The 12,745-nt window shown below is 42.0% G+C and overlaps 1 protein-coding gene across 1 annotated transcript in view; it reads left to right on the forward strand.

Annotated features, from left to right (window-relative positions):
- The first annotated feature begins 4,404 nt into the window (after positions 1 to 4,404).
- Positions 4,405 to 12,745, forward strand: part of uba7 (ubiquitin-like modifier activating enzyme 7) — a 38,443-nt gene continuing 30,102 nt past the window's right edge. The window contains exons 1-15 of the mRNA XM_030420951.1: positions 4,405 to 4,603; positions 4,687 to 4,855; positions 5,735 to 5,869; positions 6,048 to 6,154; positions 6,242 to 6,332; positions 6,637 to 6,769; positions 6,910 to 7,007; positions 7,309 to 7,458; positions 7,559 to 7,723; positions 7,895 to 7,999; positions 8,286 to 8,366; positions 9,441 to 9,596; positions 10,217 to 10,382; positions 10,510 to 10,706; positions 11,282 to 11,346. Of these exons, the coding sequence (XP_030276811.1) occupies positions 4,566 to 4,603; positions 4,687 to 4,855; positions 5,735 to 5,869; positions 6,048 to 6,154; positions 6,242 to 6,332; positions 6,637 to 6,769; positions 6,910 to 7,007; positions 7,309 to 7,458; positions 7,559 to 7,723; positions 7,895 to 7,999; positions 8,286 to 8,366; positions 9,441 to 9,596; positions 10,217 to 10,382; positions 10,510 to 10,706; positions 11,282 to 11,346 (1,856 nt within the window). The 5' untranslated portion in view covers positions 4,405 to 4,565. The remainder of the gene's footprint in view (positions 4,604 to 4,686; positions 4,856 to 5,734; positions 5,870 to 6,047; positions 6,155 to 6,241; positions 6,333 to 6,636; positions 6,770 to 6,909; positions 7,008 to 7,308; positions 7,459 to 7,558; positions 7,724 to 7,894; positions 8,000 to 8,285; positions 8,367 to 9,440; positions 9,597 to 10,216; positions 10,383 to 10,509; positions 10,707 to 11,281; positions 11,347 to 12,745) is intronic.

A 12,745-nucleotide genomic window follows, 5' to 3' on the forward strand; every position in this document is an offset into this window, starting at 1 on the left:
CTACACCACTCACAATGTGACTATAGCCACTAAGTGACATCACTGGACGTAATTTATCAGATTACATGCAGCTTCCTCTGGAGACACAAAAGGCTTTATACTACTTTTTTCCACATGCTCCTCAAGACCTGAAACAACACTCTTAAAGTGTACAAATGGTGAAGTTACCCTTCAATACAGAATGTATCATAAATACCTGTTGCTGTTGACTTTATTTGATTAGTTCACACTTAATAGTCAATTAAGGAATGTTTTCACATATGTGGTAGCACTCCACAAGACCTGTATACACACTTTATTGTGTAAAAGTGGTGGAGTTACCCTTTAAGTTCATGTTTGATGAAGAATTCAAATGAAGTTGAGCAGAACTGTGTGCTTGGTTAAGTAGCCTATCCGTCCCCGCCTAGCCTATTCTTCAGCAGGAGATTTGACATTTATTTTGAAAGTTGAAGACGGAAAATGCCTGCGTCATTTTGACGTGCTTGACAGATATTCCTCAAGTGGGTGCTGTCCGCGAAGAAGCCGCGCCCGCACAAGGAAGTATAAAATAGTTACGAAATGTGACCGCTTCATAAATACCCTCATCGTTTCCTTCCCCAGAGTCATATCATATCTCCGACTGCGATTCTTTTTCCACTCAGGCGTGACTGTGTCAAATTCAGTGGAAAGGCTTTCTCACCGGTTGAAAACGGCAAGGTCTCTCTGCGCCTGCAGGATTTGTGCCAAATACGCATTGCTTTCAGATGAGAAATGAAGTTAGACCTCAGAAAACAGGCAACTCCAGGAAGCTATGAGAGGAATGTGCTCTCTCTCCGGTCAGACCACCTTCAGTAATCTGAGCAATGTGACCTTAGACCGTAGAGATATAATAATCATAAAGAAGTTGCATATGGCAGCTGAAACATACCATCAAAAATGAGGCTGTCTGTCAACATACATATCCAAATGTTAACGTAATTATTAGAAAAGCTTTTATAGATCCAAAAGTTAAACATCTACCACCGAATCCAAAGTTCAGTAATCACACACTGTTTGAAAAGCGCGTGTGACCGTATCGCCGCAAAGAAAAATGCACTTTAGAGTGTCATTCTTCAGCTTCCACTGCTCCAAACCTCAAACCACAAGGCCCAGCATCATCCAGGTTACAGAGAAAACTGCACAAGTGCTGAAGAAAACACAGATTAGGATGTTTTGATTTGAGCTCGACGAGGACGCGCTCTCACAGAGGTCTCACACATCGAGAGCAGAAATCAAACACAAACAGCAGTGTGAAGGATATCACATCCAGTCCTTGAGTTGGCATCGTTCTGCCTCTGTGTGATTCACACAGGGAACGTGGGGCTGAGCAAACATACATACTGTCCCCAGGGGCACGTAGCTCACATTTAGATTTGACCCATATAAGGAGCATGTTGTGTTGTTCTGATTGAGCAGATTATATATCTCTAGAGATATATCAAAGTCTGAGATCAAACTTCCCAGACGAGGTTTTAAAATAAACAGCCATAAATTGATTATTTCCAACAGATTTTGCGAGTTGCAAAAGCCTGAAAACCAGTTTAAAAACATTTGGCTTGTTATGCAGTTATTTCAACCCATTTTAAAGCAACAAAACGTAACTTCCCAGAGATAGTTGAGTGTTGAGTCTCCTCCCCAGGGCGTCAAAATACTGATGCCAGTTGACACCCTGGTGAGGAGACTCCACAATCAACTGTCTTTATCCAGGAAGTTACATGTTGCTGCTTTAATATTAAGAAAACTAAACAATGAAGGGACTTACTTGGATCAATTGTTTTAACAGTAATTGGCACATTAACATTATTTACATGAATCAATGTCTAACAGTATCAGGAGTTAAGATTCAAGTTTTGTGTTTCAGGATGTTTTTGTAATTGCATTAACCCACGTGTCCTGTAGACTACTGTATGTATGGGAATCAGTGATATTATCTATAAATCATCTGATGTACTTGAGACGCCGTGAACTGTTGATTTCAAATGTCCTAAAACATTTTTACTATAATTATTGTCAGGGGAACATCTCTGCAAATGATCTACACTGATGCTCTGCAGACCATACTCAGGGGTTATCAACAATGGATGCATGAATGTGAAGATGCTTTTGCAATTCTCATTTATTATGCATCAGCGTGAACCACAAGTGTCTTTTATTTGATTTAATCAGCAGCGGATTATTAGAACACAACATCTGCACAAACACTGGATTACCAACAGTGAGGAAGCAATGCCCCTCATACTATTCTTTTATTTTCTTTAAAGATAAAGAAGAAATAGTTGCAACATCATTACAGTGTCTAACAGCTTGTTTTGATGTAATGCAATCATTTCAGTCATCATGGCGAATCTGATTCAAGGTTCCTTTTTAGATCTCGCATCGCACGCCCTAATGAGGTTAGCGGTTGGCCATACGTAATGGTGAATCATTTCTGGTCGCTCCTAAGCATCCATTACTTTCGTCTGGGAGGAATCTTTTTTCTTGTTACTACGCTTCTCCAGACCGAGATTGTTGAAATGAATGACAAACACATTAAGCAAGACTAGGGAGTGTCATTGTTGTTGTCACCATGGAAATTGTAAGACGATCGCCTCCAGACATGTTTTAAGACGTGTCCTAAAACTACATCTGGTCTGTTTCCAAGACTGAAAGAAAAAATCCAGAATGTGTTAATCTGTCAGTATGTAACTACTCCTGGTCACAAGATGCCTTCATCCTCACAGATGAGTGGATCTGCAGTGTCGTATGAGACCATATATACACAACACTTTGGGTCCAAACTAGTTGTGGTGTCTCAGATCCTGCTGGCACTGCTTGTCTTCAACTCAGAATTAAAGTGTGCACAGAGCAACTGGAAACACTTTGTAATGAGAGTAGAAATCATATGAGCACTGCATGACTCACAACAAATTAATTCATGAATTATCAAAGGCTAACCACCAATTTGACACAAAGAGGTGTGTGTACAGGGATGTTACTCAGTAGGTTGTTGCATTGTGGGTAATGTAGGCACCAAGGTTTTGAAAAGGAAGAAGAATGTACAGATTCTAAAAGGATTTCTTTCCGGTTCTACTGTATCGAGTGACAAGTGGACTCCTTTAAAACCCACATTACCCACAATGCATCTTAGCAACTGAGTGACATCACTGGAGGTAATTTATCAGATTACACGCAGCTCCTTCTGGAGCCACATGAAAGGCTTTCTACTACTTTTCTTCACATGCTCTGCAGGACCTGTAAACACACTTTTGAAGTGAAAAATTAGTGGAGTTACCCTTTAATGCAGGATGTATGATAAATGACCGTTGCTCACCATAGACACATGGTGACTTTTTGTGATTAATTCAAACTGAATAGTCAAATTTGGAATGTTAATGCAACAGTTTGAACTGTTTGGTGGTGTCAAATGAAGCATATATCATTCTGCGCCATGAGATCAAGTGAAGTAACAGTGAGCAGAGCAAATGTTGGAGTCAAGAGGGACCTGAAGATCTGAAAGTGGTTTGCAAACCCTCCAGGTGTTAGACCAGACAGAACATAACACCAACATTTATTGTGATTTAGACATTAAACAGAAGTAGAAAGAGCAATTTTGGGCAGTTGAGCTACACATGCCTGGAATACCATACCTACAGAACCATGAGATATCACATCTCTGAACTCTTTCTCCGGATCCATACAACAGTGGCTATTAGAAAATCTAATATACTGTCATAATCTGGGATAATGTGATTGTGTCTTTGTCTTTGCTAATTCCCTGTGTCCACGTGCTTTATGCTGTTTTGTCTGTGTTTAAATGCGTCTGTGCTTTGTTTGTGCTTATATGCTTTGTGATAAACCATCCTCAGATGTGTTGTTTTCATTTGACATCAACCTGCCAGGAGCAGCTGTCATGGTCTGGAGTCGTGGTGGTCTTATTGAACTTGTTGGTGCTTATGTGCTGTGTTTTATGTCTGTTTTTTGATGCCATGAACCTACCAGGGACTGCAGCTGCACATTAGGCTGTCTGACTAAATCTGGCACATCTACATTAGATTACATTAGATAGGCTTTATTTATCCCACAACGGGGAAATACCCTTGTTCCAATAGCTCGAGATGCAACAAGTACAGGAAAAGGAATCAGACAAATATGCATGACGTTGAACAGAAAATAGTTGAATAGACTTTGGTGCTCGTGTTAATTAATGTGCATGGACCCTTCTTTAGATATTATAAAGAAGCAATTAGAGAGCGGATAAACTCAAGTTTCAGTTCCTGGCCACAGCCCACATTGAAAAACAGTGATTGTATAATAATGGAGATTTCCAGTTGGAGACCTGGCCACGGCGCGTTAAACAGTCCCGAGTCGCCCTCTAGTGGCCAATACTAGGAAGTGTCGGCACACAGAAAAACACGCAAAGTATCCTGCTGAAACGAAAGTGAAATGGTTACTTTGAAATCTTGTCGTCTCACCCACAGACACACCGGCTTTTACTTTTATTGCTGGCTCGACCCGTTCGCGCAAACTAGTCACACTTTTCACTGGAGACTGTCAGCTACACGAGCAACATGTCAGACATCGATGAAGGATTCTACTCCAGACAGCTGTAAGTACTCCACACACTGACGAGGGGTCACCTTTACCTGTACGGTACAGTCTGTACTGCACATCCACTTGTTCTTCTCACAGGTATGTTCTGGGCCATGACGCGATGCACCGGATGGGCACGACCGACGTCCTGATCGCAGGTATGCGCGGTCTCGGAGTAGAAATTGCCAAAAACGTGATTCTGTCCGGAGTGAAGTCTGTCACCGTCCAGGACGAGGGCCAGGCGGTGTGGACGGACCTGTCCTCCCAGGTACAGCTGACCTTGTAGTGTTGATCTGTTCAAACAAAACACAACAAACATACAAACAAAAAAAAACACAACACACAACATGTATGATACAAAAAACAAAAACATAAATAAATGAGTACATAATTTAAGCAGTTTTACTGTATTTGTCAGATGTAACCCTCAGAAAAGGTTTAAAGTAAAGCACCTCCTGTCAGAGCAGGTACAGTCACCGTGTTAAAGTGAAACTCTTCACTATTGCTTGTCCATTTAAATGTCATAAAGGTTGTGATGATATCATGGCAATAATAAAACAGTGTCATGTCTTACTTCAGCTACTACACTTGTTATTTGTAATCAGCCTTTTCGTAGGAAGTCAGTTTACTTTCACTCTTACCTAACAGCTCCATCTTCACACCTCTATGCACAAAAAGTATTACCATAAAAGAAGTGTTTGTAGCTGCTAAGTTTAAAAATGTGGGTGGCTGTGGCTCAGGGGTAGAGCCAGCATCCTGTTATTGGAAACAAGACGCTGGTTTGATTCCCCTGGTCCGCATGTTAAAGTGTCCCTGGGCAAGAGACTGAACCCCAAACTGCACCTGGTGTGCAGGTCGGCACCTGGCATGGCAGCCACCACCGTCTGTGTATGTATGAATTACTGTACTATTTGGACAAAAGTGTCTATATGCCGTCAAATATTTCTGTTAACAATTCTTTGCCCTTGACACAGCTGTTGACAAAAGATTCAAGAGGTGCTCAGGAGCGTAGGGACGTTTACTGTTTTATTACAAGTGAAGGAACACAGCTTGCTGATGAAGACGTTTTTTAATACAGTAGTAAAAGCTAAAGGTGGACCTTGAGCGGAGATTGTACAGTAAACATGTGGTTTTATCTTTGCACCAGTTTTTCCTGAAGGAGTCTCATCTCGGTCAGAACAGAGCCACATGTTCCCTGCAGCAGCTGTCTGACTTGAACCCACGTGTGCAGGTGTCGGCCCACACCGGAGCGCTGGATGAAGAGCTGCTTCTGCGATTCCAAGTACGAATCTTGACAACAAAATGTCTGTGACTTAAAAGGTTTTACTGACAGACACAAGACGTCCCGTACTTTACTCTGAATCCTATACACTGGGCCATAAAGGCTAAAGGTCACATAAGGCTTACTTGTGTCAAACATCCACGTGATGTATCAGTTTTTCCTGGCTTTGATTTTTCAGGTGGTGGTCCTCACTGACTCCTCACTGGATGAGCAGAAGCGTTTTGGTGAGCTGTGCCATTCACGGGGCATCAGGTTCATTGTCGCAGACACCAGAGGACTCTGTGGGTAAGTGGGCAAGAAATAAATGCATGTAATTTATTTAATAAAGCATGGAAAGGAGAAAAAAGTGAAAAGCTTACGGTTCGTTTGCAGTCAGTTGTTCTGTGACTTCGGGGAGGAGTTTGAGGTCCTGGATAAGGATGGAGAGACGCCTGCATCTGCGATAATACAAGGCATCACTAAGGTGAACACCTTTTTTGGTTTTATGTTACTGGCAGCAGAAGAGTCTCAAACAAATCTAGTAATCTGTATTAGAACCTGCTCAACGTGTGGGGTAACATTCATACAATGAAGAGATGCCAGTTCACTTAACCTGGAATGTAAAATATGCACAGGTAGAGCATAAAACCTCAATGCAGAAGGATCGTCTGATTAATCTTTGGATGATTCCCAATCCAGATATCTTGCACAGGTTTTCTAGATGCTTGGTTGAACATTTCTCAAATATTAAAATCAGAATTTAAAGGTTGTCATCCGGACTATTTTAGGACAACCCTGGAGTGGTTCTCTGCATGGATGATCGGAGACACTCGTTTTCAAATGGCGACAGAGTTTCCTTCTCTGAGGTCCAAGGCATGACGGAGCTCAACAGCATGGAGTCCGTGGAGATCAAAGTCAGAGGTTAGTTTTACTTTCGCTACGATCGCTTTGTTTCACTTTCTTTCCTCGGCTGTTGATCCGACACACGACTGCGCTCCAGCGCGCTGCATGCCACTCAACATTTCCATCCCTATAATGTCATCTGTCTCCTCTGTCGCCAGGCCCGTACTCCTTCAGCATTTGTGACACTTCAGGCTTTTCTAAGTATGAGCGGGGCGGAATAGTGACTGAGGTTAAACAGCCCTTCAAGGTTAATTTTGTAAGTATTTACATGTGTTTGAACTCAAATATATAATATGCAACATGTCTGCATTCAGATATCTTAAAATGGTAGCACCTTTGTTGTATGCTCTAGTCGTCCCAAATGTTGCCAACAATGTCCAAAGTCAGCGAACGCGACTCTAAGTAACATCAATAACACTTTAAAAACTCCAGCTCATCCGTGAGGTCACATCAGATAGATTTTCGTCAGCATCGGTGGTTGTTTACTACCGAAGACAACTACTCCCATGACCACACACAAATATGTCTGATTAAGATGACTTCGATATAAATTGCAGAAACCAATGAGTGAGGCTCTGCTGGACATTAAGCTGCTGACGATGAATGACTTTGGGAAAATAGCGAGGCACCAGACCCTGCACTTGGCTTTCCAGGCCCTCCACGGCTTTGTGAAGAAAGAACAGCGGCTCCCTCGTCCTCGGTATCAGGTCGGTGAAGGTTCCAGGATGCTGCAGCCAACATTCGATTCATTTCAAAAAACAAGTTGTCCGATAAGTTAAAAAAAACAACCTTTCCCCTCCCTTACAGCCAGACGCAGATACCCTGCTCAACATGGTGCGAGAGCTGAATGCAGTGGCACTGCTGGAGGAGCTGGATGAAGCTGCTGTCAGAAGCCTGTCCTTCACAGCTCGAGGTGACTTGGCTCCCATTAATGCTTTCATCGGAGGCCTCGCCGCTCAAGAAGTTATCAAGGTGAGGGGTGGATGCCTGTAACACTCGTCTTCATCCATCTTTCAGTTTGTACAACACCGCTGTGGTTACATTGTGTGTATCAATTATACATAGCTTAGCACTTACTGCGTGGTGGAGCTGGTGATACAGCTGACTGTTTTCTGCTCTGTGCACTCTATGATGTTTCTGCAGGCATGTAGCAGGAAATTCACGCCTCTTCGGCAGTGGCTATATTTCGATGCGCTGGAGTGCCTCCCTGAAGAGGGGGACCAACTGGAGGAGGGCGACTTTTCATCAGTATGTTGACAGATTGTTGGGTTTAAAGGCGCACCATTAAACCATTCTAGAGAGAGATTATCGATTTTTGAGCGCCATCCTTAGAAACATCTTGAACACAGCAGAATAATAATAAGACACATTTAGTGGCTCATAAATGATCATCGAGTGGGATTTGTGCTCGAATGAGTGCATTGTTTTTTTAGGAAAATCCTGCAAACTATACCTTTAAAAATTCACATACTTTATCAGTATGCAGTCAAAGTTTGGATATATACTGAACATTTATTGATTTTCTCTCTGACAGAAAGGCACAAGGCACGATGGACAGATCGCTGTGTTCGGGCCTGCGTTCCAGGAGAAGCTGGAGAGGCAGAAGTATTTCCTGGTGAGGGCAGGTCTGGTGTTTGTCCAGCAGGGGGCACACTCTGCACTGAAATGCAGCGCTCCATCTGTGCTGTCTTTTGATCCTGCCTGGTGTTGATGATGGCACATGCAGGAAATGGCTGTGATTCAGGTGGCATTTCCTGCCAGCGTTGACCTCTTGGTGTGCAGGGACTGTTCAGCGGTGCCAAGCCCTTTCTCTGTTTCCTTTGAAAATGTTATTTTTGCCGTTGTTTACTGGCTGACTGTGTGTTTAAGAGAGGGAGAGAGTGCGAGCATGCGTTTGCTCTGCCACTGCCTGCAAGGTGTCAGGAAGCAAAACAGGCCAACAGATGAATCATTTTCTGCTGCATTGTTAAAAACAAATGATGTTTTTATAGCTGTAAAACATGGCCTTTATTTAATGATAACAAAACAGAAGTATTTGTATAAAAATATTTTTTAAGGCCCAGAAGTGAAAGTACTCATTATGCAGAACGTTGCAATAAGTAAGAACTGGCTACCTGTCACATTCGTACTCAAAACTAATGGAGGGCAGCATATCAACAGTAAAGCTGCTAATTGCTGCTACCAGTAGCCATCCTTAGCTAGTTAGTTCAATTAGTTGTGGACCTAACAGTTTAGATCAGGAGCTTGTGGACCAGAATGGGTTAGCTAGCTAGCTGGTTTGCATGCTAACATAAGTAGACATCTCTGCAGCAACATGGACATCATGATGTCAAAATTGCTATTTATTATGATTCTGTTATCAATTTTAGTATATTTTAGTTTGTAATTTTGAACATTCTTAAATTAGTATTGCGGCTGGTAAAGGTGGAGCTATTTATAGCACTACATATTCATTTATCATCTGATTTGTATGTTGCATCAATCATTTTAATTTATAACATAACAAGTAACTAAACCGGTCAGACAAATGTAAGGGATCAAAAGGTATTTTCCTCTGAAATGTTGCAGCTGGAAATGTAAATAGACTAAAATGCTCAAAATTAACTATAGTGTTTGAGTAGACGTACTTAGTCACGTTCCACCACTGTATACAACAAGTGTGACACAGTCTGTCTTGTCATTCATCAAGGTTGGAGCTGGTGCTATTGGCTGTGAGCTCCTCAAAAACTTTGCCCTCATTGGGCTCGGTGCTGGAGATGAGGGACACATCACCGTGACAGACATGGACTTCATCGAGAAATCCAACTTAAACCGACAGTTCCTGTTCAGGCCTAAGGATATCGGGGTGAGAAAATCAACATTATTTCTCCTCCAGAAGGTGTAGAACCTCACGTGCCATCGTAGATCACTGGTTCTTGTTTGACCTGGTTAAGTGGAAGGGTCAGAGGGCTCCACTAATGGGTCAGGCCAGGGGTGAAGGTATTGTGAGGTAGCTTGGGTCAGATTACACATCGCTGCCATCACTTGTTGTGCAGTTTACTTTGGGAGTTTATCAGACAGTCGATCTCTTATGTCTGAGTAAACAACCACCAGTGTCCAAACAACTTATGTAACACATAGCTGAGAGCAGTTGGAGGGTATGTTGACACAAAGTCTTCTCTGGCTAGAAATGTGCTCGTACTACTGTTAATAATATAAGAGCAGTGAGACACACTATTGTATTTTGGCAGTAAAGTAAACAAACTGTATGAATTATTAAAGACTTAGGATGTTCACCTAAGGTGTCTAGTTTCATAGAAAAAACTATGACAAACTAACAAATCTGGATTTTGATTTCGTATAAAATAACATTCTCTGTAATTCCCCCTGCATCTGTCATTACCACCTGGTGTAATTGTACCTACATCATTCACATCAATTATCTCCCAGTCACGCCACCCATTTTGCTCACTTGTCGTTTAACAGAAACCAAAATCGGACGCCGCCGCTAAAGCAGTGCGAGAGATGAACCCACGGATGAACATCACAGCTCACCAGAATCGTCTGGGCCCTGACAGCGAAGGACTGTACGATTACAACTTCTTCATGGGTCTCGATGGAGTGGCCGCAGCCCTTGATAATGTGGAAGGCAGTGAGTACGCCTATCTAGTCTTCTCAAGCTCTCATTACCACAGTTAATATACCAGAGCTTTTGAGGAATACATTTGACTACAGATGCTTCAAAAAGTTATTTTTTAATGTGTCGCTTTGCCTCCCAGGGGTGTATCTGGATGGATGCTGTGTTCAACACCAGAAGCCGATGCTGGAGGGAGGAACTCTTGGGAGCAAGGGTCACACTCTCGTGGTCGTGCCTCACCTGACGGAGTCCTACGGGCAGGACACATCCACTCCTAGTAATGCCATTCCACTGTGCACTCTCAAGAACTTCCCTCACCGCATCGAGCACACCCTGCAGGTACATTCATGTATTTATAATTAAATTTAATTAAGTTTTGTGTTTGAGTTACAGAGATCGATTAATCCAATTTTACTTCAAGCCTACGCTGAGTAACCAGAAACATAAACAGGACCTGTGCTTTTATCTAAATGCTAAACTGGTAACCCTGATCTTTAACGCAAGGCTAACATGCTGATGTTTAGAAGGATTACCATCTCATTGTTCAAATCAAAGTCTAGCTGAGGGTTTGTCAGTACGTGATCTGTGCTGGCCGCCCAATCTGTTCCACGCATGTGCCTAGGATGAACTGAACAACTAACAGACCAACAGCATTGCCATTCGTACAGCTTTGCTGCTGGCATGGATAAAGAAAAAGGAAAAAAAAAAAAGTATATAGAAAATATTAGATCTGAACCCATAGCACTCTGAATGGAAGTATTACAAGGCTGCAGAATTAGGTTTTATTATAATATCAAAGGTTTTCAGTTTTCCATGTCAGTCAAAAGAAAAATGACTATTTGCATTGATTGTGTTATTGATACAAAACCTACATTTTAACTGAGTTTTCTTTGTGCTCATCACATTTCTTTTAGTGGGCCAGAGACCACTTTGAAGGACAGTTCAAACAAATACCTGAAAGTGTGAATCTCTACCTGAGGTAAGACAACATCCAACATCCAACATCCATCCCCATGTGATTTTATCTTCTGCCACAACAAGTGTTGCCTCCTACAAACTTGCAATATTACATTTAACCGATCTGCTGCCAGTCTGCAGGCACTTCATAACCGCTACACTCTCATTTTACGACACGTCTGCTCTCTTACAAAGCATTCCAGCAAACCTACAAAAGATAATGAAGTGCTTCGAGCTCATTATTTTGTTTTATAAACAGGAAAACATGTGGTTGGCTTTCAGCAGTAAACCCCTTGTAAAAATTACATAAACATTCAGTCTTGCCAAGGCTGTACTCTGCAATCTGTCTTTCACAGCAGCTCAAACACTAATAATTGATAATGTCTCTCGACTAATTAGAGGCTTTCTGGTTTATAAACATATAGTGAAGAAAACAAGATTAGATGGATGCATAAATGTGTATATATATCTATATATATATATATATATATATAGATATATATATATGTTCTTATAGATGTAAGAATTGATAATTTGTGAATTTTTTGTTTGTTATTGTAAGAACAACAACCCGAACAGTGTCAGGAGACCTAATTATAATGTATCAGACTCTCGGTGACAAAACTGAGCTTCCAGCCCAAACTCTGTCTGAGCTTTGAGCCTCGGAGCCCTCCTAAGCCAGCCATGTTTTCAGATGTCTCTCTGTGTGTTTTGGTAAGATTTGTTATAATCCCCCCTCATTGTAGAGTACTTACACTCCTTCTTGTGTCTTAAAACAGAAACAAAAATCGGGACTAGAGCCCAGAGGGTGTTCGCTGCCTCACACAACCACTCGCATCATACTGATGTTTTGAAATAAGAATGTACTTTATGTGTTTAGGAATACACCAATAACTGCTTTCCTCAGAGGCCTCTTTGTAGCTCAGCCGTTAAAAACCCTCCTGGACATTTTCACGAGGCAGCTCGGCTACATATCACAGTCCAGTAAATGTGAAGTCTAGTTTAATGAGGTTATGGAAAAGAACAGTCACATTTTGTTGTGTTACACTCCCACACATGCAGCTCTGCACAGAGCCATGACTCAAAATGTTCCTGTTTAGACATGTTTAGGTGTAAGCGCACGCAGACGAGGCTGATCCCTTTTGTTTTGGCGGTGCAAGGCCGTTCTTGGTGAGCTGGCACACAACGATGTCGCAAGAACTGTCCAGGCGTGTGGTATAAAGTTGCACTGACCAGCACCACTACAAGCTGACTAAACGCTTCCTTCCCCATCCTATTAGTCGACAGCCAAGCATCAAAGGAATTCCCTCTGAGTAACAAGACTACACCCTAAATTACAAAGTTTGGTCATTCCCATCTGAGCTTGATAGTTCACAAATATGACTTAATAGGGAGGACTTTCCCTATTAAAATTTTTCCAG

The sequence above is a fragment of the Sparus aurata genome, chromosome 6 (assembly GCF_900880675.1).
Source record: "Sparus aurata chromosome 6, fSpaAur1.1, whole genome shotgun sequence".
Taxonomy (NCBI): Eukaryota; Metazoa; Chordata; class Actinopteri; order Spariformes; family Sparidae; genus Sparus; species Sparus aurata.